Source organism: Vitis riparia, chromosome 17 (assembly GCF_004353265.1).
Source record: "Vitis riparia cultivar Riparia Gloire de Montpellier isolate 1030 chromosome 17, EGFV_Vit.rip_1.0, whole genome shotgun sequence".
NCBI classification, from domain to species: Eukaryota; Viridiplantae; Streptophyta; class Magnoliopsida; order Vitales; family Vitaceae; genus Vitis; species Vitis riparia.
In genome coordinates, this window is record NC_048447.1 from 9,162,223 (window position 1) to 9,189,554 (window position 27,332).

Below are 27,332 nucleotides of genomic sequence, written 5' to 3' on the forward strand. Positions count from 1 at the left end.
AACAACCCCATTAGAGGGAGTTTACATGCATGGAAAGAGAAAGAGGAGGTGGGTAGAGCATCCTATTACTAAGGAGAACAACACTATTAGAGGGAGTTTGCATGCATGGAAAGAGGAAGAGGAGGTGGGTATAGCAGCATCCTATTACTATGTTTTGTTTGTATATGCATGCAAATCTAACCTTTGATTTTTTCACCATCGTGCTACACATTAGTCCTAATATGAGAGGAACACGATTGATTCTAGAAATCTTGCTTTAAATTACTTCATCATAACCTACATTTAAAGCATGCTTAGTCAATGCATTTATTGGATTATGTGTTGACTTGGAAAACTAATTGACTCAAATATTATAAACTAATAACCATTGTCAAAACATGTTTTCCACTTCCATCCGACTTTTAAAGTAAGTCAATGTATGGACATAATATCTCTTGTAGATATTTTACATGAAAGAGGTACAAATTTTGTGAGAACCGAAGAATGTGAAAAAAAAAAAGTATAAAAAAATGTAAGAGAGGATTCAAAGAATGTGAAAAAGTGTATAAAAAATATGAGAGATAATATAAAATAATGTGAAAAGAGATATCAATGATGTAAGAGATAGAACAAAAAATATAAGAAATTTAATAATGAATGTGAGAAAATATAAAAGAATCTGAAAATTGGCATAAAAAATATAAAAGAATATGAAATTTTGAGAAAGAGTAAAAAGACTAAGAAAATTTATAAAAATATGAGGAGTATGATTCATGTAACGAATGGTACGAAGAATATGAGAAGTTTGATTTTTATAATATATCTCATATTCTTGGTATCCCTTTGCATATTCTTTATATCATTTTTCTTCTCTCTTTTTTTATAATTTATATGAGAAAATAATTTAAAATATAAAAAATTTGAAATAAAACTTACTTTACAAGTGTCATTCATTCATTGGAGTCAAGGTATGGATAAGTACCCTTGAAGTGACTAGGGGCAAAAAAAAATAAAAATAAATAAAAACAACCTTCTTTTATATTTTAATTTTTGAAAAACATGTTGTATATATATTTATAAATAAATTGGTCCAATTGATTCCCCAACCCTTTCAACTTATCAAGAAGACATATCCAAATTATTGTCCCCATATTGTTCAAAGATCTTGATATTGTAAAAGTAAAAAAGTGAGACTCACTTAATATAAAAGAATTTTTAGGTCTTGATATAAAAGTTAGAATTTTAAAATTTTTAGAGAAAATAAAAATTAATTTAAAGATCAAAAAACAGTAAAAACTTGAGACAAAAAAAGAGGAGGGGGGGGGTATGACTCATCTTTGTTTTGAATGTAGCCAAATGAAATAAAGACGAAAGGGATGAAACACCTAAAACCCTAATGTCCAAATGGCCTGGACCTCCAAGCTGATTTAGGGTCCACAAAATCTGGATTTGGTAAAAGTAGTATTAAAGCCATATTACAGCATAGGGACCAGATTGACGTCTAGAGAGCTCAGTCTTAGCAATCTTCCACCAGATGATACCAAAAGCTTAAGAGGCCTCGGCAGCTTAATACGTTTAAGGCTGGTCACTGTATGTCCCCAAACGTGGTCCTAAGGAGGGGAAGAATAAAAGTCAAGTGTGTCATGAAAGCAGCACCAATTGAGGGCATGGTCCTTCTCAGGGCAGGCATTTGTCTATTCATTAGGTCCCCTACTGAGTAAATGTCACGTGCCATCGGTACTCTGGGCATTACTTCGATCTTAGCTTCTACCCCACTACACCATAGTTATAGAAATTTATCTACTAAATGAAACTCATCATATTAATGATAAAATTTACTAAAGAGTTTAGCTCGCTAGCCTGACACATGGGACTTCAATCCTATGCCTTTCTGGTGCTAAAATGGAGCCGACTTTATCGAGTGCCTGAAAATCTTTACAGGCAAGAACTGTGCGTGACTAGAGGCCTAGCCAAGCTGTCAAGAAGGTTGATACCCTTAAAATGAGGACCCCACGATATCAAAGCAGAAAATGACAACTATTAATGTCCCATAGAGCATTAGTAACAAGATTCCCGGAGCACTTTTCAGTCCAAGTCCCTTTAGTAAGAATTGGTTGGAGACTTGCAGGTTATCATGTAAAATGGATCCTCAAAAAGGAAACATGAGCTCCACTGTCATTGATTTTTTTAGGGAAGAATTCCCCCTCCTAACACTGAACCAGACACTGTGAGCCTATGATTGCACTTTCCACCCAATGCCTACCTTTAAAGAAGGCAAAGTGGTGTTTGACCATGGCCTCCAAAAAGTTATAATGTCGTGAAACTTGAGATACTTCAACTTTGGAGAGTTTGAAAATTCAAACTCTTTGGGGTTAGGTTATACTATGCTTTGAACCCACATAACTGCATCACAAGATATTCATACCCAAAATTTGATTGGATGAGAGTTTCATCTGGATTGTCATGAAATAAACCAATCCTCTGTAGAAGACTCTGGGTGCTAAAAAGAATTGCCACCTATATAATGCCAGTTTTTCATGTCACTGGCTCCTAGGAAATCACTCTGAATGGATGCATTTCCAGAATACAGAAACAGGAAAACATGGAGAGGTGTAAACCAGTATTTGGAATCAAAGACGACAAAACCATATATTGCCAGCATTAGCAATCTTATACTATACAACAATCACAACTAACAGCAGTGGCAAAAGGGACATTCAATCAAACAACATAGATCCAGAAACATGTTGTGCTATCTCCTATACAAAGGGTATGAAGGTCACTATACAGGTGAAATCAAAGTATTGGAGGAAACACAAAGTTATCGGGTAAACCAAACTGTCTGGGCTTGATCCTCCCCATCATTCATCAGCTTATCAAGCACAACATTAAGGTCCGCTGATTGCCCATTCTCTGTTAGTTTCCTCACCGTTGCTCTCACCAAGTCTCTTCGAAATCCCATTGCTGCAACTTTGTCAACAACATCGTCACTTGAAATCCTATTTCCTGTCACACTTGGACCTGACCCACCACCCACACTGGAGGCAGCGGGCAGTGCATGTGGTAGTATCTGGGCAGTAGGGAGTTGTGTATAGCTGGTTCCACCACTTGGGACGGAAGCCAAAGGTGAGAATTGCAAAGGTTTCATTGTTGAATCATTGGAGTAGGAATTAGATCCACTGCGAGCATAAAAGTCACTCAAATGAGCATATGCAGGTGGTGTTCCATACCCGGTGGGAAACTCTGAATTCGGTCTGCTTGGTGGTTCTTCATCCATCTTCAGAGTAGAACCCTTGTAAAACTGTTGGGTGGAGGGCACACTGCTAGGTGGCCTAAAAGGGGGTTGATGGAAGCTTGGAGGGTAGCTTTGAGATGACATGTAAGGGATTTCTTTGAGAGGGTGGCCTGATGGAGGGACTTGGGGATTAACTGCACTAAGATGTGGGGGCACGTGTGGTAATTGCAGTAATTGTGAGGGTTGTAATTGAGGGGCTGGTTGGTAAGGCTGATGTGGTACTGAAGGCGGTAGCTGCGATTGTGGAGCTGGAGGAATTTGGCATTGCTGATGTGTGGTTCCTGGAGCCGAAGGATGTGGCAAGTAGTAAGATCCAGGATGTGAAAAGGAAATTTGGTTCTGAGGTACTTGTGTAGGAAGCTGTACTGCTGCTGAGACAGGTGGTGGTGGGGGTGGTGGTGGTGGTGGTGGAGGTGGTGGATTCTGGTGATTTAGGGATGGAGAGGCATTAGAAAGAAGAGCAGGAGGAGGTTGTTGACAAGAAACAGGAACCAGCAGTGGTTGGTGGGTTTGCTGAGGAGTGGTTGAAGATATTCCTTGCACTATTTGAGCTTGTGTAGCACTGATTTGGCTCTCTGCTTGCAGCTTACCTTTGGACACTTGAAGCTTAGCAAGCTGCAGCTGAGCCTCCACTATTTCTTGTTTATCTCTTAAGTCGTGTATGCCACCTTGGACCTGCACATGATTTTTCACAATGGATCAGAGCTTGAGAGGCTTTTTAGGTGAGTTAAAAAGAACCCTCCAGTACCATGCAAAAATATGAATTCTAAAACCTGAAGAGATTTATTACCGAAATCATATGGAACAATTCTTTTATGCAAAAAACACACCAAAATCTAGGACCATTAAAGTTATTGAGTCCCATTCAAACCAGAACCAATGCACATAATGTAGTTCTCTTATCAAACAAAAACCCTTACTAAAGTGACCCCTAGAGTAGAGCCATGCATGGTACACTCATTAGAGATGATAAGTTTTACAGCTATATTCAAGACTAGAGTAGTTTTCCTTCAATATTTTCAACAATCCCTCTCCATTCCCTTCCCCAAGTAAACCATAAACCAAAAGAAAAAAGGGACTGATGACATCCAACAATTATTTTCAAGATCCTGATTTCTGATCAATTTGTTTTATGTTGAGAAGAGCCTTGTGTTCATGTCTTGGCTCAGATGCCTATACGCACAAATTTCGTAAATTTAGTCCTGCAAAATTAGCAAAACAAAATAGTAAAATAATGCGAACAAAATATTTATTGAAATTAAAATATTGTGGGTATAATCTTAAAAATAATATTATTTTCCAAAAAAAATATTTTCCCTCTAATTCTTTTGCCTTGATCACACTTTGGAAGACGACGATGACGTTTTATGGATTTCGAAGATCAATCGAGGGCCACAATTGGCTTATTCCCGAATAAACTCATTGAATGGCGAAAAACACGTGTAGCGGTTCTTTTACCGTTTATCGAACTTGCAGGGAGATTTGATGAAACTTTTCCTTTTGTTATAAAGCTTCTTTTCCCGTACGAAGTCGCCTTTGGATTTTCTCTTTAGGATTTTCCTTTCTCGATTTTTCTGATTTCTCCCTTTTTTTCTCTTGATAGAAGACACCTCTATTTATAGGTGAAGATAGGAAATTTGAATTTCAAATTCCCGAATTTTAGTTGCTTAATTCAAGGGATTTAGTTCCTTGATTTTAGCAAATTTTCTTCTCAGGAGGTTTTACCAACAAGATAATAATAATAATAATTTTCTTATTATTATTATTATCATTTTTATAGTTGGAGATTAGGGAAACTTATCATAAGAGGATATATATATTTTTTTTTAATTTATTCATTTTCAAAACCAAATTAGTGGTAATTTAATCCACTAATTTTTTTATGTCTACAAATGCCCCCACTTCAAAACGCATCACTTACATGCATTGTCATGTGCTAAAGTCTTCACTCATGCAAATTGGCTTGACTTGAATGCAAAGTAATATTCAAGTTTTAACATTTAATTAAAATTAGAATAATAATTGGAATCTATGCAAACAAGTTATGGCCTTGATGCTACATGGTGTTGTACTTTCAACACTTAATACGACTTGAGTGCTAAGGTCTTCACCCATGCGGATTGGCCTGACTTAAATGCATAGTAGCATCTAAAAACTTAGACCCATATTTTATTCATCTCTCTTTCTACCTTCCTTTTTTTTTTTCTTTTTTTTTTTTTGTAGGATGGCGTTCTTCAAATGTTTCAAGGAGAAGACCGTAACCATTCTTGAGGATGATAGTAAAGATTTTGAGGAAGGGACTACCTTGTCAGTGCATAAGTCACTTACTGACCTTCAATCTTTGTCAGTGCCAATGACAAAGGACCCATTACACATTTCTTCCTGGTCCCGAGTTGCATCTTGCAAGCTTACAAATATCAGCAATTCAAAACTTAATAAGGTGAAACCTATTTCTGATGTTCTGCTGCTGAATTCCTCCCACCCAACTACTACCGAAGTTCATGATGAATTTGGATTGTTGGGTTCTCGTGTTCGTGATGGAGAAGACAAATGGGGAAGCTCATTCAAAGTACTTGGGGAATCTTTCTTTACCGAAGGATATTGGGAATGGGTTAAGGAGGTATTGGGTCGGCATGGACCATTTCTTAAAGGATGTAAGCTTTATGAAGCTATTTTTGCATCCTTATTGAGCTATGATCGTCATGCCTGTAATTAGGGCCTTTTGCAAACGTTGGTGTCCTACCACTAACACATTGCATACTTCCATTGGAGAGGTTTCTATCTCTCTTTGGGACTTGTATCGTATTGCTGGACTGCCCATCATTGGATCTTTTTATGATGAGATGGTACTGAGCACGGAAAAGTTATCTAATGATGCAACAAAGTCCTCACTCCCACCAAGTTGTCGAAACTTATTCCTTGCATATCATCGAATTTGCTCTGAGACGAAAGGGAAGTCTTCAGTCAAGTTAGCCTCTTGGGTGTCATTTTGGTACAAAGGCTCTATGAAGTATGCAAAACCTCCAAAGAAAAGTACAAGGAATAAGGCGCAGAGGCCTAAGAAGCCTCATAACCCCTCTAGGGAAATTGATCCTATTAAATCTCGTACTCAGTTGAAGATGGAAGTTTTTAACAACCTTGGCGTAGCTGAGACAGATGTTAAAGAGACTTACTTGGCCACTTTTTTAGCATGTTGGTTATGTAAGTTTGTTCTTCTTTAAGGGGGTGTCAATTTGATTCGTCCTAGAGTCTTCAAGGTAGCTAGTAGAATGGCTTAAGGTGAGCCATTTAGCCTTGTTGTTCTGGTGTTAGCAAGCATTTACAACGGCTTAAATGAAATTGCTTGTTCTTTGAAACCTGAGACTAATGCATCTATTTTCCCTATTCATTACTTATAGGGATGGTTAGGTGAATATTTCGACACCCATTTCATTTCTCCTTCTTGGAACCATCCCCCACGGATGACTTATTACGTTGCCGAGTTTTCTGCTAAGTGTTTTGATGATTTGCAAGTTCAGGCTTTGATGATGTCTTGCAAAGGCGTAAAGTTGGACCACTTGGCATTGCGCCTCAAGGAGCATGTGCACTGGACTGATAATGAATCTATTAGTGTTACCAAAGCTTCTTATCTCATAAGTCTTCGCTCTCGCTATTTATCTTTGCAACAAGGTAACCATCGGGTGATCCAACCGTATTATCCTTATCAGTTTTCCAGGCAATTTGGATATCCTCAAGACCTTCCGGGGGGTTTGCTAGAGATTTTTCGCACTGGAACTTTAGAGGCGGTGTATCAACATTGGGAGTTATGCACCAGGCTGGGTACCTATTCCAAAGTTACTATACTAGATTATCATAGTCTTGAAGAGTTTTCAGTCACCAAGGCTTATGCGGATTGGTGGATCAGAGTGTGTAATCCTGATAAGGAAATTCTTACCGTTGTTTGTATAGAGCTCCCTCTTGATTCTTCTCAGCAAATACCCTCAAAATCTTTAAAGAATAGAACGCATGAGGATGACTCAAGTGTTTCTACTAAGGAGAATGTTAAAGACAATGTTGAGAATGATTTTGATGATTTACCTGATGATTCAAGAGCTTCTCAATGAGTAAACATCGAACTAATACTTCTACACACTCAGAGCATGAGGAAACTATTTTCAATGGTGGTAGTACTCACTGTCACAAGACTTTTAAGCAACATAACAATGCACAGGGTCTTTATGTGTCAGACAACGACTCTGAAAATACAAGTGAATGTCACTTCAAACGCCGAAAGATTAGACCCAACCATGTGTACTATGAAGAGACCAACTCTCATCCTCTTGATGCAGATGTCTTCTTTGATGACGTCTCAACTTCTACTCGACCAACAGAACTTGATGGTGAGGTAATTTTTTTTTTTTTTGCATTGATACTAACAAAAATAAATATTTGCCTTAGGTGGCGGGTGATAACCAATTTGTCAATGAAGGGGATGAGTCCTCTCCTAAGGATCGTTTTGAAAATGTTGTTGCTACTAGGGAGTCAATGCCCTTTACATTGACTATGCAACGAGATAATCACTTTATCATCCCATTTCCTTTACCTCATTCTCATTTGGGTGATGAAGGTATTACTTTTCTTTTTTTGATAAGCGAGAGCAAAATATATTAAAGAAGGCCGAAAGGCCGCACCGCATACAGGAAGTATACAAAGCAGCCACAAGGCCAAAAGAGCAAAAACAGGAACACCTCACCAGCCCTTAGGGAACCGCTACCCATTCCAAGAAGCCTAAAAGTGAAGAGGACTCCTCTCCCCTATACACCTTAGCCCAACTCCACAGACTACATACAAAAGAATTCTTAAGACTCTGAATAGCCAAAGATCCCCCTCTAAAAGCTAGTCTATTTCTTTCCTTCCAAACTGTCCAAAAAATACATAACGGAATGGAATTCCATATCTTTTTCCTTTTTTTACCCACAAAAGGGCCCCGCCAACATAATAATGCCTCTTTGACCTTCTCTGGAAACACCCACTGAACCCCAAATAAGGCAAAGGCAATATCCCATAGGGCCCTAACCACTGTACAATGTAAAAGAATGTAATTTACATTTTCCTCTTCACAACCACACAAAAAACAACGATTAGGGAGCTGCCACCCATGCTTTTGCAGCCTATCCAACGTGAGGATTTTTTCCCAAGTAGCCTCCCACGCAAAAAAAGCAACTTTGGTTGGGACCTTGTCCACCCAAATATTTTTTTCCCGGAAAAACGAGAGGGTTAGGGGCTGCCAGTAGATTGTAAGCCACCCAAATCCGAAAACTGTCAAAATCCCCTCCTTTCCATAACACTGAGTCCTCCTCTGGGTTACCATAATGTCCCTTAGCAGAAAAAGCAAGTCTTCTATTAACACCAGCTCCCAGTCATTAGAATCTCTAGACAGTCTGAGATTCCACCCTCCTTGGCCAAGCCTTGGGTCCCACACCTCATTCACCGATTCGTTACTGCACACTGCCAAGGCAAAAATCTAGGGAAACGCTTGGGACAGCGCTGCGTTGCCGCACCAATGGTCAGTCCAGAACATAATCTTAGTTCCCCTCCCCACCCTGAACTTCATGTTATCCCAACACCAGCTCGTCTCCTTCAAAATCTCCTTCCAAACTCCCACTCCAAAGGGCCCACGAACTTCCTTAGATCTCCAACCACATCCCTCCAAACCATGCTTCACCCCGATCACCTTCTTCCACAAGACATCCTTTTCAAAGGCAAATCTCCAAATCCACTTGCCCAATAAGGCCTTGTTCAATGACCCAATCCTCCTAATACCAAGACCCCCCTTCTCCTTTTGAGTACACACCACCTCCCAATTAATTAAATGGATTTTCCTACTCGTGCTTCCCCCTCCCCAAAGAAAATCTCTTTGTAATTTCTCAAGCCTTTTAACCACTGACTTAGGCATTCTAAAAATGGACATTTGATAGATGGGAATGCTGGCCAAAGTACTCTTAATGAGGGTGATTCTCCCGCCCTTAGACAAATATTGTCTTTTCCAAAGCGCAAGTCTTCTCCTCATTCTTTCCTCCACCCCATCCCACGTGGACAAGGCTTTGTGCCAGGCCCCAAGAGGCAACCCCAAATATTTAACCGGAAGGCTCCCAACTCTGCAGCCTAATTCCACCGCCATTTCCTTAATATTATCAATCTCCCCAACTGGATAAGTTCACTCTTGGCCAGATTGATCCTAAGCCCAGAAGCCGCCTCAAACCACGCCAAAATCCAGCCAAGATGGGTTAAATGATCCTTTCTAGCTTCACAAAAGATAATAGTGTCATCTACGAAGAGCAGATGAGACACATTCATCTCTGCACCCCCTCTCCCTCTTAGCCTACACCCAGAAATGAAATTCCCCTGCACAGCCCATCTAATGAGTGCACTCAGTACTTCCATGCCCAAGATAAAAAGATAAGGAGAAATTGGATCTCCCTGACGCAGGCCCTTGGAGCTAGAGAAGAAACCTTTTGGCACCCCGTTAATAAGGACAGAAAATTTTGCCGTTGAAAGACACCACCACATCCATTCCATCCAACGAGACCCAAAGCCCATCTTTTTCAAGACCTTCATAAGGAAGTTCCAACTAATGCTGTCGTAGGCTTTCTCAATATCCAATTTACACACCAGCCCCTTCTCTTTCCGCTTATGCCAATAGTCAACCAACTAATGAAGGTATTACTAACATCTTAAGTGATGTTCTGATTGAATCTCAAGGTCAAAATACCATAATTGAAGATACAACATATGATGAATTGACACTTTTAGTAGTTGCAGGTTTAATTGCTGAACAACAATCTCCATGCCCTACTGAGGTTGCTCCTTCTACTTCCACTCACACATTTGACGTTGAACAAATCATCCTTAATGCCCAACGCCAAGCAGCACTTATGATAGGAGAAGGCATTAAGGAGATGATTATCAAAACTTCCAATGAGTGTCTCCCATTATTGAGAGAAAAAATTGATGAGATTTTCAATGCCATCACGAAGATTGGAGTGGACCCTTCACCATTGAAGTCTCAAATTGAGAAGTACATGGAAAGTGTAGATCACCTCGATGCAGTGCAATGCACCCATTCTATGAAGATATCTCTGAAAGTACAAAGCGAATGTTTAGCTATTATTGCGTCTCAGATTGTAGATGGTCTAAACTCTGAGGGTGTATAGACAAACCGTCGTCAATCATTAAAGGTTGACTTAGCTACTCTCAAAGCTAAACAGGAAGCACGTAAGAAGGAATTGGAGCAACTAGGTATACAAAAGGAGCGCCTTCATAACTCAATCTTGGAGATCGATGAGATTATAGTCAATAAACAGAATGATGTTCTCGCTTGAGGAAAGAACGCGTCATTATCGCCCAAACCCCCGTGCTTACTGATGTCGATGTCAAGGCTTTAAAGACACTTCAAGAAGCCTTAAGGACTCAACGTGACAAGCTTGCATGCTTGGTGTGGATGTGATCATTGTACCTTTTTACTTACTTTTAGCTCTCATTCTTTTCCTTCATTCATTATTTTATTTTTATTAAGATGTAATAAAGCCTAATATTTGTTAGCCAGATTTATTTATTAATAAAAATTAGACTTTTTTTTTTGTAGTGACTGAACTCAAGTGGTTTCCCCGAGTTGCCTACATACCCTTCAAAGAGAGGGGATCAAGTCAAACATAGTTCCATTTTTTTTATTTTATTTTTTTTTTACGCTCTAACTTTTGCCAAGACTAAAAGAAAAATTTAATCTTGCGAGCATATGTCCTAACTTTTGCCTAAGTCGCCTTTTTAGGTTTTCAACTTAGCAAACTTTATTTTTATTTTTTTTTTATGCTCTAACTTTTGCCAAGACTAAAAGAAAAATTTAATCTTGCGAGCATATGTCCTAATTCTTACCTAAGTCACCTTTTCAGGTTTTCAACTTAGCAAACTTTTTTTTTTTTGTACTGTACACAGTTTACGTTCATGCGAGGCAAGAGCGTAGTGTGACTCAAGCATAATAACACTTAAGAATTTGCCATTGATAGGGTCAATTCTTAATCCGTCTTCGGCGACAATCTTATAAGCACCATTGGTGTAAACTTCTTGCACCACATAAGGTCCATCCCATTTTGATGTAAATTTGCTCCCAGTCTTATGTGTGGTGATGATGGGTCTACAAATGGCAAGAACTAGATCACCAACTTGAAAAGACCGAAGACGAACCTTTTTGTTAAAAGCTCTTGAAAAACGTGCTTGATAACACTTAAGCGTTGTTAGGCTTCGAGTCGTTTTTCGTCTAGTGCTTCTAAGTCTTGAAGATGTAACTTGGCATTATCTTCATCAGTTAGTCCTTCATGTATAGCAATCCTTAATGAAGGGATTTGACGCTCAAGGGGCAATATAGCTTCTACACCATAAACGAGGGAATAAGGGGTTGCTTGTATAGGCGTTCGATATGTTGTTCGATATGCCCAAAGTGCTTCTCCTACTCGTTCATGTCAATCCCTCTTTGACTTATCAACAATTTTCTTCAAGAAATTGAAAAGGGTTTTGTTGAATGCTTCTACGAGACCATTGACCGATGCATTGTACATTGATGAATTATGTGGTTTGAAACCGAACCTCTCACAGAGATTGCTCATCAATTTGTTATAGAAGGGTTTCCCATTGTCAGTGATTATGTATCTTGGCACCCCATACCGATAGATAATATTACTTCGAATAAAGTTCACTACATTTTCTTTCTTCACTTCTCTAAGTGGCACAGCTTCTGCCCACTTAGAAAAATAATTTGTTGCTGCTAATATGTAAGCATGCCCAGCAGAGGATTTAGGAGTAATGGGTCCGACCACGTCAAGTCCCCATGCATCAAATGACCATGACGCAATTGTAGGATGGAGTGGCTCAGGGGGTTGGTGTATAAAATTTGAGTGGAATTGGCATGATTGACACTTCTTTGCATATTCCATACAATCCTTAACCATAGTTGGCCAATAGTATCCCATCTTTTTTATTCGAAAATGAAGTTTTGGCCCTGACGGGTGAGCCTCACAGATCCTAGAATGGGCTTCTTCAATTGCTTGATTTGCCTCTTCTCTTCATAGGCATCAAAGAAGTACTCCATCGAATGAGCGTCAATAAAGTGGTTCTTTGTAGTAAATGAAGTGTGGAGCTTGACGTCGTATTTCCATTCGATGCCTTAGTTCATCAGGTAACTTCCCATGCTCTAAGTAGTCAATTAATGGTTGTCGCCAATCTTCGTTGTCAATAGTGAATACTGATGTAGTGTTTACTTCTTCTTCTTGTAATATTAGCAATGGTGGCAGTACCCACTTATGGAAAAAAGGGACATGTACAGTCTCATCCTTAAGTAGTGTCAAACTTGTGGCTAGATTAGCTAGAGCATCTACCATTTGGTTTTCTTTTCGCAGGATATGAACTAAAGAGATTTACTCAAACTCTTCCATCAGTTGGGTAGCATATTGGAAGTAAGGAACTAAGTCATCACTTTTAACCTCATATAAGGATAAAAGTTGATTGATTACCAACTTAGAATCCCCACATATCTCTAAGCTTATGATTTTCATTTCAATTGCCATTTGTAGACCAATAATTAAGGCTTGGTATTCAGCGACGTTGTTAGAGCATCTCTCACTAAGAACAAATGAATACGGTAGTATCTGTCTTTGTGGTGAGACAAATACAACACCTACACCTGTTCCATCATAGCGTGCTGACCCATCGAAGAACATCATCCACGAAGGAAAATGTCAACATAAAAGATCTCCTCATCAGGGAAGTCATCTGATATTTCCCATGCTGTAGGGATAGGATGATCTGCCAAAAAGTCTGCAAGTGCTTGTCCTTTGACTTCCTTTTAAGGGATGTAGATTATTTCATACTCAGTGAGTAACAACCCTCATCTTGCTAATCGTCCTGAAAGAATTGGCTTTGATAAGCACATACTTAATGGGATCAGTGTGTGCTATTAAGTGTACTGTGTATGCCTACATGTAATGTCTTAACTTTTTTGTCGAGAAGATTAAAGCAAGACAAGTTTTCTCTATTGGGGAGTAATTTAATTCTGGTCCTGTTAGAGTTCGACTTAGGTAATATAATGTCCTTTCTTTGTTCTCCTCATTTTCTTGTGCAAGTAGTGCTCCAAGAGAGCATTCTTGTGCGGCAATGTAGAGTATCAATGGCTTCCCTGCCATAGGAGCACCTAAGATTGGTGGATTAGCCAAATATTTTTTTTATGCTCTCGAAGGCATTATGACAAGCTTCGTCCCAAACAAATGGGACATCTTTCTTCATAAGTCGATTAAAGGGTTGACATCGTCCTGCAAGGTTTGAAATAAACCGTCAAATGAAAGCAAGACATCCTTGAAGACTTCTAAGTTCTTGAAGATTCCTCGGCTCTAGCATATCTCGAATGGCTGCGATCTTAGATTGATTCACTTCAATTTCACGGTGTCGAACAATAAACCTTAGAAACTTACCAGAAGTAACACCAAAAGCTTTGAGGGGGTTCATTTTGAGTTGGTACCTTCTTAACTTGTCAAACATCGTATGGAGATCTTGCAGGTGATCTTCTCTCTTCCTAGACTTTACAACCAGGTCATCAACATAGCACTCAACATTCTTATGGAACATGTCATCAAAGATAGCACGTTGATATGTTGCACCTGCATTCTTTAGTCCAAAAGGCATCACTTTGTAACAATAAATACCCTTTGGGGTACGAAATGCAGTAAGCTCTTCATCCCTTAGCGTCATTCGTATTTGATTATATCCCAATGATCCATCCATGAAGGATAAAGCTTCATGACCAGTAGTTGCATCAACCATAAGCTCGATGATTGGTAATGGGAAGTCATCTTTTGGGCAAGAATTGTTTAAATCTCTGAAATCCACACAAACATGGATCTACCCATTCTTTTTCTTAACTGGAACGATGTCCGCAATCCATGTCGGGTACTTTACCTCCCTAATGAAACCAGCTTCAATCAATTTGTCAATTTCGGTTTCTATTTGCAAAACAAGTTCTGGTCGAAATCGTCTTTGGGTTTGCCTAATCGGTCAGACACCATGCTTCATCATAAGTTGATCTACTGCAACTTTTGGATCAAGACCTGACATTTCTTTGTATAACCATGCAAAGACATCTTTATAATCGAGTAACAACCCAAAATAACTTTTCTCTTTAGAAGGACTTAGAAGCATACTTACATTGATTGGCCTTGGGTTTTCATTTGTTCCTAAATTGAGCTCTTTTAACTCATTTATAGTGGCTTGCCCCCCCCCCCCCCCCCCCCCCCCCCCCGTCCTCGAATACTTGAGGAGTTTCCCTTAGTTCATCTTCTAAAATTTTGAATTAGAGTCAACTTGCACTGTAACATGGTAGCTAGTGTGCGTCGAACTTTCTTCAACATCTTTGGGGCATCCCTTGTCTAACTACTTGGTGATTACAATGGTATGTCGTTTTACTTTTAATGAACCATTAGTACAAATTTCCCAAGTTGAATGGCGCTTCATCCTTGATGGGATTAAACTTCTTGTCTTTGCATCCTCCTTTAGTTCAATACACTGCTTCTTATTGGGATTTTGTCGCCATGACTTTCGGGGTAGAGTCCCAATCCTTTGTTGTATTGACCTTTGTGGGATATGTGCTAAATTTCGTTCTACTTGGTTAAAATTGCCCAACCTAGTGAACACTGAAGCTCGTGTAATTGGAGCTTCAATCCGATCAAATACTGAAATTCGAGAAGGAGAATTTAACCCACTACTCTCTTCCATGTCTTCTACAGTGATATGTTGTGTACTTGCCTTAGTCTTCTTAGTCTTAGCTGAAATTTTGATAAGCTCGAAAGGTACAAACTCTAAACCTGTCCTAGAAGGTTTGACTGCATATCCTTGTTGTTTCAACTTCTTTTGAGTTTCATTAAGGCCATGCATCTTTTCACCTGTAGTCTCGGGACAAAGTTTTCCTAATCGTGATGACAAAGTGAAGTCATACCCTGCCTTGGCTAATAACTTATAAGCCTTAGGGTTGAACTCCTCATCTATTATTTTACCAGGAAAGAATTCTTGTTTTGTTTGATCTCTTGAGGATTTGACGGATTTTTGTGTCTCATCCCTAGAGATAAGTTGTAAGTTTGGAAGGGGAATGGTCGCATCTTCTTTCAAGACCAGAAGGTTCCCATTTTCCAATCTTCTAGGTTGTACTTTGTTTTTGTCTTCTATGAAAGGTGGTTGACCCTCACTTCGTCAAGATCTTGGGATGTACCTAAAAGCTAGGGAAGTAGTGACAATCGTCAAGTCCAGTGTCGATTTTTTTGAAGATTTCTCTTTTTCTTCAATTCTAGTCATCATTGGTTGTGAAATTTCCTCTACTAATGTCGACTTACATTGTTCAACTTTTCCCTTAAGTTTAGCATGAAGGACTTCCTCTATAGCATCATTTTCTATGTAAAATTTAGCATCAGCAAAATAAGACTCGACTTCTGTAAATGGCTTAGTATCAGCCTCTACTTTCTTTACCCTTCCTATAGAGAATTTGAAACACTGGTGTAGTGTCGAAGGAATTACCCCATTCTCATGAAGCCATGGTCGCCCGAGTAATACATTGTAAGATGTTGTTGCATCGATTACATGAAACAATGTGTTTGAACTCCACTCACCCGTAACAAGCTCTGGGCGAATCATGTCAATAGCTCGTTGTCCCCCTTGATTAAAGCCTTGGATCATTAGGCGACTCGAGTTAGTTTTTTCGTAGCAATCCCAAGTCGTTTCATTGTTACTTTGGGCATGATATTTACTGCAAACCCTCCATTAATTAAGATGCGAGTGATATTTTGTTCCCATATGTACCTGATAACAAGCAGAGGTTGATTATAGTTTTGACCCTAACTGAAGGTCTTCATTGGTAAAGGTGATGGCTGCACAACATTTGGCACAGTTGTGGCTTTCATCCTCAACTCTTTTTGGCATAGAGTGTTAGATTCTTAAGTACTTGAATCAACGCATTTCGCATCTCATTAGGAAGTTGTAGCATTCATGGCTACTAAACGGTGAGGGTGGGTGTTGTAAGCTTGCTACTACCCCCTCTTCTTCCTTAGTTTTTCTTGACTCAACACCACGAATGCTTTCTTCATCTTCACTTAACCCCTCTTCTTTTGAAGTCTCATTGCAAGAGACCATATGAGTTGATATTGTCACCCTTTTATCAAAGAACCCTAGGGGGGAGTATTCCCCTAAGGTGATAGGGGTGATGGGTTTCTGGACCAAAAGGTCATCTATTTCCACAATCGCTTGTTTTCTTTCAGGATTCTTTTTTTCTTTCTTCTTTAGGTATTGACAAGTATTCCACTCATGTCGTCCCCTCCTATGAAGGTTAGGGTATGCATGCAACACTTGCTTCTTGCAAGGTCTTCTTCGCGTCACCAATGTCCAACCTTCTTCGTCATATGACATTGATTTATTATCAGAGCAAAGGCGAAGAAGGCTATCCTGACATGACACTTGTGTTTGCTACGGTTTCGGTGACTCGCATTGAATGGTACTAGCGAACATGTAATGGAACAGGATCAAATGACCCAAATGTGACTGTAGCATGATTTGACTTTACTACTTCATCCAAATCTAAATGAATTCTTCCTTACTTTGCAAGTTTCATTATGAGATCTTTTAAAACGAAACATTTCTCCACAGGATGACTAACAATTCGATGGTAATGACAGTAGTTTGGATCATTAACACGATCCATTTCTTCTGGACGCTTGTACTCAGGTAACTCAATAACCTTTTTCTGGAGCAAGTCTTCCAACATGTTAGGCACATTAGAGTCAAGAAAAGGATACTTCTTCTCCTCTAATTCCTTCAAGGTAAATCGACGCCTCTTATTTTCTTGGATTAGTCCAACCTCTTTTACTTCCTTCTTTTTATCCCTTACTCAAATTTTGACGGGAGTCGTATTTATCGTCATTGACTCCTAGATGGGTTTCTTCAAGGTCTTGTCACTCCTTTTCCCATCATGTCTCTCTCGTTGCCAATCAACGGTAAGGTCCTTCTTAGAACCATGGTTGGCTATGCTGAGTTCCATGTCATGTGCTTGGGTAGCTAATTCTTCAAAGGTACGGGGTCGTATCCCTTGGAGAATGTATAAGATACCCCAATACATTCCTTATATGCACATCTCCACGACTGATACCTTAGATAATCTATCTTTGCAGTCAAGGCTTAAGGAACGCCAACGGTTGATATAGTCTACAACCGACTCGTCTTTCCATTGCTTAGTGTTAGTAAGTTCCATCATACTTACAGTTCATTGGGTGCTATAGAAACAACTGAGAAATTCACGCTCCATTTGGTCCCAACTATAGATACACTTAGGTGCAAGGTCTATATACCAATCGAAAGCATTCCCTCAGAGAGAACGAACGAATTGTTTAACTAATAAGTCACCATCTGTACCTGTATTGTTACAAGTTTCAATGAAATAGGCAACATGTTGTTTTGGATTTCCTTTCCCATAAAATGATTGAAATTTTGGAGGTTGATAACCCACAGATATACATAGGTTATCAATCCTCTTAGTGTAAGGTTTAGAGTACATGAGCATACTCTGTGAGGGTCCACCGTACTGCACTCTAATGGTGTTAGTTATCATGTCTTAAAGTTGTTGGACAGATAATGGCGTCACTGAGGCAGATTTCGTCGTTTGTCTCTCAACTTGCATTGTCCTATACGTATGTGGTGCATCATCAAGGGGAGATGCAACATTCGGAAGGCGGTTGAGTCCTTGACTTGACTCACCCGTATTTTGTACTTGTGCCTCAACCTTGTTTATGAGGGAGGCTATCTGCATATCTTTCTCCTCAACCGTCTTGGTGAGTTTGGCGATGACACGAGCCATCTTTGTTAATTGTTCCTCTACGGATGTAGTACCAGTTTCCATTACCGGCATAGTCATCAAGAAAGGAGAAGTAAAAGAGTCGAAACGATTAGAGTAGTTTTCCTCCTTTGACATTCCAGTTGGTGATCCAAAGTGTGAGCTAATGCTAGAGTTAGCATCGGTAATAGAGCAAGGAGATTTATCCCCAAAGTCCCTTAGTGCTAAAGGGAGTTTTCCCCTGCTATGAGGATTATGGCTCTTTGCCCCCAGAGAGGCCAAGGTGATGAGTGGTTGGTGCTCATCATGTGTTCTTACCGGTTTTAGCAAACAAGCAGACTCACTTGTTTGTTTTGTTGAGAGTGAAGATGTCGATTTTGCTTCGCTACGAGTCATGGGGCCCATAGCAGTGTCATGTGTCAATTGTGCAATGATGATCTTGTCATTGCCCTTGTTGACATGCACAACTAGAGTTTTTTTGGGTGTCATCGACGTGATAGAGATCAAACTTCTAATAAAAGAGATGAGAGGCAAAGAGGTCCCATCGGGCGTGCCAAAAATTTGTACACACAAATTTCGTAAATTTAGTTCTGCAAAATTAGCAAAACAAAATAGGAAAATAACGCAAACAAAATATTTATTGAAATTAAAATATTGTGGGTACAATCTCAAAAATAATATTATTTTCCAAAAGAATATTTTCCCTCTGTTTCTTTTGCCTTGATCATACTTTGGCAGACGACGATAACGTTTTTTGGATTTCGAAGATCAATCGAGGGTCACAATTGGCTTATTCCCGAATGAACTCGTTGAATGGCGAAAAACACATGTAGCAGTTCTTTTACCATTTATCGAACTTGCAGGAAAATTTGATGAAGTTTTTTCTTTTGTTGTAAAGTTTCTTTTCCAGTACAAAGTCGCCTTTAGATTTTCTCCTTAGGATTTTCCTTTCTCGATTTTTCTGATTTCTCCCTTTTTTTATCTTGATAGAAGACACCTCTATTTATAGGTGAAGATAGGGAATTTGAATATCAAATTCCAAAATTTTGGTTGCTTAATTCAAGGGATTTAGTTCCTTGATTTTAGCAAATTTTCTTCTCCCGAAAGGTTTTACTAACAAGATAATAATAATAATAATTTTCTTATTATTATTATTATTATCCTTTTTATAGTTGGAGATTAGGGAAACTTATCCAAAAGAGGATATACATATATTTTTTTTTTTTAATTTATTCATTTTGAAGACCAAATTAGTGGTAATTTAATCCACTAATTTTTTTATGTCTACAATGCCATTTACCTTCCCATTTGAAAAGGAAAAATCTTAAAATATGGCTTCCTTTTCCCATTTAGTGGTTTTTGTTGGGCTCTATAATAATAACGTAGGGTAAATCTTTCAAATTCTAATTAACAAAATATCAATGACAAGAATATAACTTTTCCACCGTAAAACTGCCCAAAAGAAACATGTTTTATTATCTTCTTTAACAAATACCATGAATTGACAAGCCAAATAGAAGCAACAAACAATTGCCTACTGTCCATGCAAGCTGCATTCCACTTTTCATGCCTATCATAAACCAAAATGAGTCTCAATCTTGATTCTTAAGTAAAACAATAGGAAACAAAATAAAAGAGTTTTACTAGTTTAAATCTATGGTAATGTGAAACAGCACTTTCAGAACAATGTGAACAGTATCGAATTACAATATGGTTAGAGTAACACTAATGCTACAATACCATAAACAAAGATGCCACAGCAAGATGAACTACATCACACTGCAATGATGTAAATATTAAAATGCATAAATGAATCAGTTGAATTCCCATGTAAGATATACTTCACAATTAACAGCTTGAGGCCTACAAATTTGCACTCTTGTGGTTCCTTAATATACCATTTGCTTGTAAATTCTATCATAACACTTTCTGTCAACTATGTCCAAGGCACATTCTGAAACTTCATTATAACTAAGGTTACCTTAGGGGCATTGAAATTGGAACCAAAGGCCCCAATTCCAAATCCAATGTTTGGTCGCTTTACATACCAATAAATTTAGAATTGTATTTAAACTCCTTGAACTCCAAAATCCCAATATCAAGTTGACAGTAAAGGCAAGATTTTCAAATTCCATAGAGTTGGAATTCTGGAACAAACCAAATTCAGTGAAATTGCAGTATAACATGTCATAGCATATTTGAAGATTAATGCAAAAAATAAAAATAAATTCATATCCCAACTGATGAACAACAACTCAATACTACTTAAGGGCATTGAAGCAGTGATAAGTACCTCTCTTAGAGTATTCTCTAACTGCTTCAGCTTTCCATTAGTTCTCCCATGATTATATTCAGTGGACGCTTTCAGCTCATCAACATAACTTTCAATGTTGCGAGTTCTGCTCTCCAGTTGAGATAATCGTGTGATTAGACCATCCACAACATGCAGGAAAGTGTCTGTATGCTCCTTCATCTTTTTATCAACCACAGAAATCAAAGCTCCATCATAGGATGTTCCAACTTTCTCATGAGCAGCCTTTGCTGAATCAAAGCAGTCCATGGAACTGCTATTCTGTATACAATCATGGAAGCCCAGTTAATACTGCACAAGTTCACAAACCGTAATGCCATGCAGAAACAGAATACAACATATCCACAACCTCACACAGAAAATAGTAAGTCCTTGCTGTCCCACCTCAATTCATAAAATGCTTGATATTACTAAGAATCTACTCTGTGAACTGATTCTCCTCTCCAGTTGCATTCCAAACACACCCAATAACACATACCAAGCAACAGTGATCACCAAAAATCCTCAGTAGCAATTTGAAACATCTCACTGATGATTGGTGAAGTCTCAAGGGGTTCATACCACCTGGGGTCGAACCCACCTTCATAAGGAACACAAAATGTTGAAGTCTTCCACATACAGTATAATATCAACACATATTGTTGTGCTCCAAATGACATCAATTTAACTTTCATAGCAAGTCCAATACAAGGGATCAGTCTAAAATCGACATATATCTTTACTACACCATCAACACAGATGCATCATGCATCCATCTGAAACCAACAAAAATATCTATAAACTAATACACCCACCAAAACTAGTGACCATAAACTTCAAATTCATCAACCCCAGACCCAATTATCATTAAGCCACTTGAAACCCTAGAAATTTTTACTAAACCCACCAATATTGACAATGAGTAACCTACAAAACAGACAGGAATCACACAGAGAGAAACTTGAGAGGGAGGCATACTGGGAGGGGGCGAATTGGAAGGAAATTAGAGCTGGAGAAGAGGTGATCTTCTTCGTCTTCTTCTTCATGAAGGTCTGAGAAGTAGGGAAAATCGTGGATTGTGGAAGGAGAAAGCTCGGTGATTTGCTTATCCATGAACTTTGATGGATTCATGCGAATTGAATCTCCGAGATTTGAAATTTCAAAAATTAGTAAAATTGAGAGAATACGAAGATTCTCGAGGAAATTAATTCACAGATTTTGGTGGTGTACCCAAGTGAAAGCTCATCGGAGAATCGACTTACAGCGAAATTGCGACCTCTTCACTTCACGGTCCACTCCAATATTCCAAATGCCTTGCTTGTTTTGGCTTGGAAGGGGGTCCCCACTCGTATATCAAAATGAGGGCTTGTTTGGTAGTTTCTTGGCTTCAGCTGGTCTGTTAATTGAAAGTTGATGTAAAAGTATAAATCCGTTAATTTCTTTTCGACTAAATTCTGTTTGAAATTTTATCAAATATTTTCAATTTTTTTCTTTTTAAGATATAAATTTTTTGAACAAAATTAATCGATGACCGAAGTCGGAATTATAATTGTTAAAAGATTTAATATATGATAAATCAATAATATATAGTGAAAAATACTTTTATAAAAAACAATATTTTCTTAATCTACTATTAATTTTTAAATTGATTCAAACAAGTGTTAAATTGAGGGTTAAAATTTGGTAAGAGATACATAAACTTCATTAATATCACAAATCCCATGAACCACAACCAGATTGGTGACGAATTTTGGATGAGAATATTGCCACCCATTCATGGAATTCAGAACAAGTACTCTACAATTGACACTTGTGATGAACCAGGCCAAGGAACTTGAACCCCAACCATATGGTCCTCGTAACTGAACTTCACACCCTCTCCATTGATCTTACATGTAGTTGGTTTTTCAGATGCAAATGCCTTCATTTCTCCACATCCCTTCACTCCAATTTTCACCCTATCTTCGTCTTCATCTTCATCCAACTCCACCCACTCAACTGCCCCGCCACCGTTGAGCATGTTCACCAGTCCGAATGGAGCAAACTGAATTGAATTGTTATTATTTCTGGGCAACACCTTCACAGGAGAGACTGTGAGGAGTTCAAATTTGAATGGATCCAGTGAGATCTCCAGGCTCTCTGATGGCTTCAACAGCTTCATCGTCTTCTCCTGAAACATGTACACTGCAAAAAGGTCCACATCTTTGGTGGAGATGGGACTCTTCCCGGCGCTCCACTCTATGTCTTTACTCGGGTTTGCCAAGCATGAAACGGTGCGGGAGTACTCGGAGGCGCTCTTGTTTCTTCGTGTTTCTCTGCACCACCCTCCTCCTTGACAGTTGAATGCTCCTAAAACTCCTGTGTACTGTTGGGAAGGCAAATGAAAACTCATCATCATCGCCCAAGTTTCTAATACTGCATAATTTTCAAGCAAGAAAGAAGCCTGCAGTGTCTTACTTTGTTAAGGTTCCAAATCTTGAGCATGGTTTTGCCATCATGTAATGGGTCCTGGAACAGGCAATCTCTTGAGGGAAGGGCGTAGTGTTGGCACCTCAGAAGCGACCCATCGGGCAAGACGAGGCTTTTCAGGAGCTGGAAGTTGTGTTTCCCGACGTGGTCGCTGACATATATTGGTCCCCCGGAGACAGCCCGTGAAGCGGCGTGGAACTCAGCACATGGGTGGGTGGATTGAAACATGTCCCAGTCGGGGTGTATGAAGTTGCCCATCCACAGGCTGTTGTAGGCACAATGCACCATGTGACACCCTTGTAGCCAAAATGTGCCGTTCGGATCTCCGGACGGGTCGGTGCACCAAAAATCATCCCCTATATATATGCAACATATCAAAAGCTAAATTAATTTGAGTGCCACCAACAAGGTAATATTACTGGCATTTCCGAAGGTGGTTGTGGGAAATTAACATACCAACGCGGCCGAGCGAGATGGTCTCAGTCCCCAGGAACATGAAGTCATTGCAGTGCTCCATGCTAGCAATTACACCATTCCCTTTGAAATGTTTCCTCACAGATGCAGTCAGTGCCTTGTAATAGGCTTTTGCCAGCTCCACTCGCCCACCATACTCCTCTGCTACCATCTCTAGCAACTGCACATTACCAATTACTTGCTCAATAAAGCAGTTGGGGTTAGCAATTGGTGACTTCAGGTAAACAATATGTAAGGCTCTTGCCACAATATGAACATCTTACCATCAATAGCTACTATCATATATTTACATCTTCGATTTATAACTTTACATCCAATCTCATTGAGCTTATACCCTTATACATTGATCTGATTTATTTATATCATCGATTCAATATTATATATTTAATATTTAAATTTTTGTAATTAATATGCTTTCATTAAGGGTGTAATTTGGACAAATTGGTACAACTCAACATTAGCCCAACTTAAAGTTTGAACGGGTTTAAGCATTCATTTTCAATACTCAAGTTAAACTTCGGTTAAATTTTTTCAATTCGAACTTAATTTGGGTTAAGTTCAAACCAATATTTGAATAACGCAAACATAATCCGAACTCAATTTAATATTTTTATAATACATATTATCCTATATAACAATATTTTTTTTTACATTTTTAAGAAAAACATATAAATTTTTGTTTTTTTATCTATCTTAAAATTTTGTCATATTTACTAATAAATTTTTTATATAAATAGACTCAAATTTAAAAAAAAAAATGATGTTATATTGGACTTGGATCAAATGTCTCAAATTAGAGGTAGATTGAATTGAATTTGAATTTGTTTTTTCTTTAATTTAGATTGGATTTGGGGTAAATATCAACCCCAACACCCTGCGGAAGTTGAAGCACTAGTTTTTTTACGCTTGTCTATTGAGTTTTGTGGGTTTTCACTCGAACTTGTTGGGAGTATAGTAAAACAAAATTGAAAAGTAAAAATATATGACTACGTGGCTTGTGTGACCACTTGGTGAAGCCCACACATGCCACGTAGTGGATTAGGGCCGCCAGGTGATCCTGAAACCGTTATTGGACTTGTGGGACACAACTACCCTACACCAAATCTAAAGGCCCTACCATATTCTCACGTGGTAAAGCATCAAAGAAAAAGAAACATTAAATGGAAAACAGTTGTAAGTTTTTCTGGAGGTTTCAAGAGCTTACGTGGATCACATCAACCTTGACTCCATCAACGCCAACCGATTGCAGCCGAGAGTGGAGGCCGTCGTACATTTCCGCCACCGACTCCGGCGGCACCAGCCCCACACCATTGTTGACGATCTTGTCCACGGCCAAATCCTCCATAGTCATCTGCAAACCCTGTGACAGCTTAGGAGCGATGACCCTAGACTCAGGCATGCCTGGGACATTGGGTCTGATCCCACCCCAATATCCACAAAGGGCATGCCACACATACACATGTTCTACGCTCTTAAACTCATCCTTGAGGTCCCTAACAAATGCCCCCATACCCTTCTCCTGGGTACCCTAGGACTCTCATACTCCCTAAACTTGTAGTTTTCCTCAAATTTTATGAGCCTACATGGCATTTGCTCACCCGCGGCGGTTCTGTTTATGCCTTCTTGGTCGGAGATGGGTTCATCGTCGTGACCGATGGACTGCCATCCGTCGTCTATTAGGACCATGCCAGGAGGGCACCCACCCTCCACTAGGCCCTTCACTCCTTCCCAAACACCTTTGGGGTGTACTTTAAGGTAAAATGCATCCCATGTACACCAGCCAAATTTGTCTACTATACCTGGAGGGCTCTTCTCTTCCAAAAGCTTGAAGGTCCCCAGATGGACCCTCACCACTTTCATTGCGTCCTTCACTAGTTCATAAGGGTTGTCTCCTACGTGCATGTAGAGGCAGCTCCGGAAGGCGGAGGTGCGCACGGAGGTGGAGCCGCTTTCCACGCAGATGTCGACGTTGTCGTCTTCTCCCGCTGGAGAGAGGCTCTGAAGGGACCTTCTATGAGTGGGAGGAGGAGAACATAGGGTCGACCCATGTCCGATTTGTCCAGAATCATCATCTGGGTCTCGTGCTCCACATCTCCTCCGCGGGTTCCTACCCAGTGGGTGGTCCACCACACCTTGAATCTGAATATGCTCATGAACCGTATTTCCTGGAGCTTCCCGACGGGGACGACGTGCCGGCTCTTGGCCTGGCCGGCCTCGAACCCCACGAAGCACCCCACCATGGTTTTGGCCTTGTTTCCAGGAATAGAGGGTGATGGAATGACCACAATGTTAGAAGGGACTTCCGTGAGGACTGGGTGGCCATTAGCCAAAAAATCAGAACCCTGAAGGGTGATCGATGACGATGAATGACCGTCCTCCAACCCCATTACATCCGGAGCACCTTTGCTCAAGCTGGGAGCCATAAAATGAAAAGGCAGACAAGAAATTAAAGCACTAACAACCGTTATGAAGTAAGAGTTGGGATGAAAAAACAAACCAGAAGAGAAGACTTATATAGAGAAGAAAGGGCAATGGAATACAGAAAAGCAGGGTTGTGGTTAGCTAAGACATGGGAACGCGATAAAGTTAGAGAGAAATTAGCTTTCATGGGTCATTCCTAGTGAGGAGACCCATGAGTAGCGACAAGCCATTTCACTGTTTCAGCTTTTGCAAAGACTCCAACAGGAAATTGTTTAGTGTCTTAGTATCTTCTGATGATGTGAGCAGTGAAGAATAGAGGTGTGTACCCCGCTATTTGGGGTCACATTGGGGTCCATTCCCCTCGATCCCCCTTACCGCAATTCCTGAAATTAACGTCTGATATGAGAAGCGTATTAGTAGAGACTAGAGAGGAGACAGTGAACCGAGTGGAGAATGGCCCAGTGAAACAACTTCATCGTGACCCCAGCGGCTTTAAATTAAAGGATTTTATTAGATTCCACTTCTAGAGCTTGCCCTTCTCCACCTTTGGTCCCTTTTCTGGATGTTTCCTCACTTCTCTTTTCTTCTTTTGTTTTATGTTTTTCCTTTGCTTGATATTCTTTACACCGACATTAACCGCTGATCCCGCCACTTTTGTTTTGAGCTTCAGCGAATACAATGCTTTGGTATGGAATTTTGTAAGTAAGATGCTTATATTGATATTTCCATTTTATTGATATATCAATTAATATTTTAACAACATAAAAATTAATAAAAATTTTAGAAATATTAAAAAAAATTCTAAAAAATTATATAAGATAAAAATAAATATTTTAAAGTTATTTAAAAAAAAATTGATATACACATTTGTCATATCAATAATAATATCCTGAATCTGATACAAAATATAAGTTTATAAATATATATTTATTATTAAGTTACATTATATTATTTTACACTAATATTATCATAACATGTTTAATTTTTAAAATATATTTAATATTAATATTATGTTCTATTTTAATTTAAATGTATTCAATCATATCAAATAAATAATAATATATGTATGGTTTTTTTAATATTTATATTTTTATATTTAATAAATATATAGATTATATAAAAAATATCTATTAAGCAATTTACTTTTATATTTTTGGTAAAAAAAATTAAATCAAATATAAAAAATGAAATAATTAGAATCTATTTATTTAATAATTGAAAATTTGAAAAAACGGTTAAATATCAATAAAATATCAAAAAATATATCGATGATTGATATATCTTTTGAATTTCATATCAAAATCCACGGATATTGGATATATTAGAGATTATGATATATTCAAATATTTTAAATTTGTCCACAGCAATCATCTTTTCCTTTATTTCTTTTACAAAGAAATGTATAAATTTATATTATATTTTAAAAAAAAAAATTAAAATGGTTTCAAAAAAAATATATCTTAAATTTTTTTAAATAGCTTTTAAAAATAGAAAATATTTCCATATTTAAATTAAAT

The 27,332-nt window shown here is 38.7% G+C and overlaps 2 protein-coding genes across 5 annotated transcripts; both read right to left on the reverse strand.

The window, feature by feature from the left end:
* Positions 1-2,588: 2,588 nt before the first annotated feature.
* On the reverse strand, positions 2,589-21,798 carry LOC117904708 (RNA-binding protein 33-like). 4 transcript variants are annotated; one of them, XM_034817462.1, is made up of 4 exons: positions 21,714-21,772; positions 20,857-21,052; positions 20,455-20,733; positions 2,589-3,949 (listed from the first exon to the last, which is right to left on the reverse strand). In XM_034817462.1, the coding sequence occupies exons 3-4, from the start codon at positions 20,719-20,721 to the stop codon at positions 2,801-2,803; spliced, it is 1,416 nt and encodes a 471-aa protein (XP_034673353.1). In that variant the 5' UTR covers positions 20,722-20,733; positions 20,857-21,052; positions 21,714-21,772; the 3' UTR covers positions 2,589-2,800. The 4 variants fall into 4 exon arrangements, with proteins under 4 accessions (XP_034673353.1, XP_034673352.1, XP_034673354.1 ...); XM_034817461.1 differs by having other exon boundaries at positions 20,822-21,052; XM_034817463.1 differs by lacking the exon at positions 20,857-21,052 and having other exon boundaries at positions 21,714-21,798.
* Positions 21,799-22,096: 298 nt separating this feature from the next.
* LOC117904705 (galactinol--sucrose galactosyltransferase-like) lies at positions 22,097-25,903 on the reverse strand. Its single transcript, XM_034817456.1, is given in 6 exon segments — positions 22,097-22,816; positions 22,909-23,276; positions 23,377-23,554; positions 24,599-24,921; positions 24,924-25,379; positions 25,382-25,903. Coding segments are annotated over 6 exon segments (2,343 nt in total). The 5' UTR covers positions 25,818-25,903; the 3' UTR covers positions 22,097-22,234.
* Positions 25,904-27,332: the final 1,429 nt, after the last annotated feature.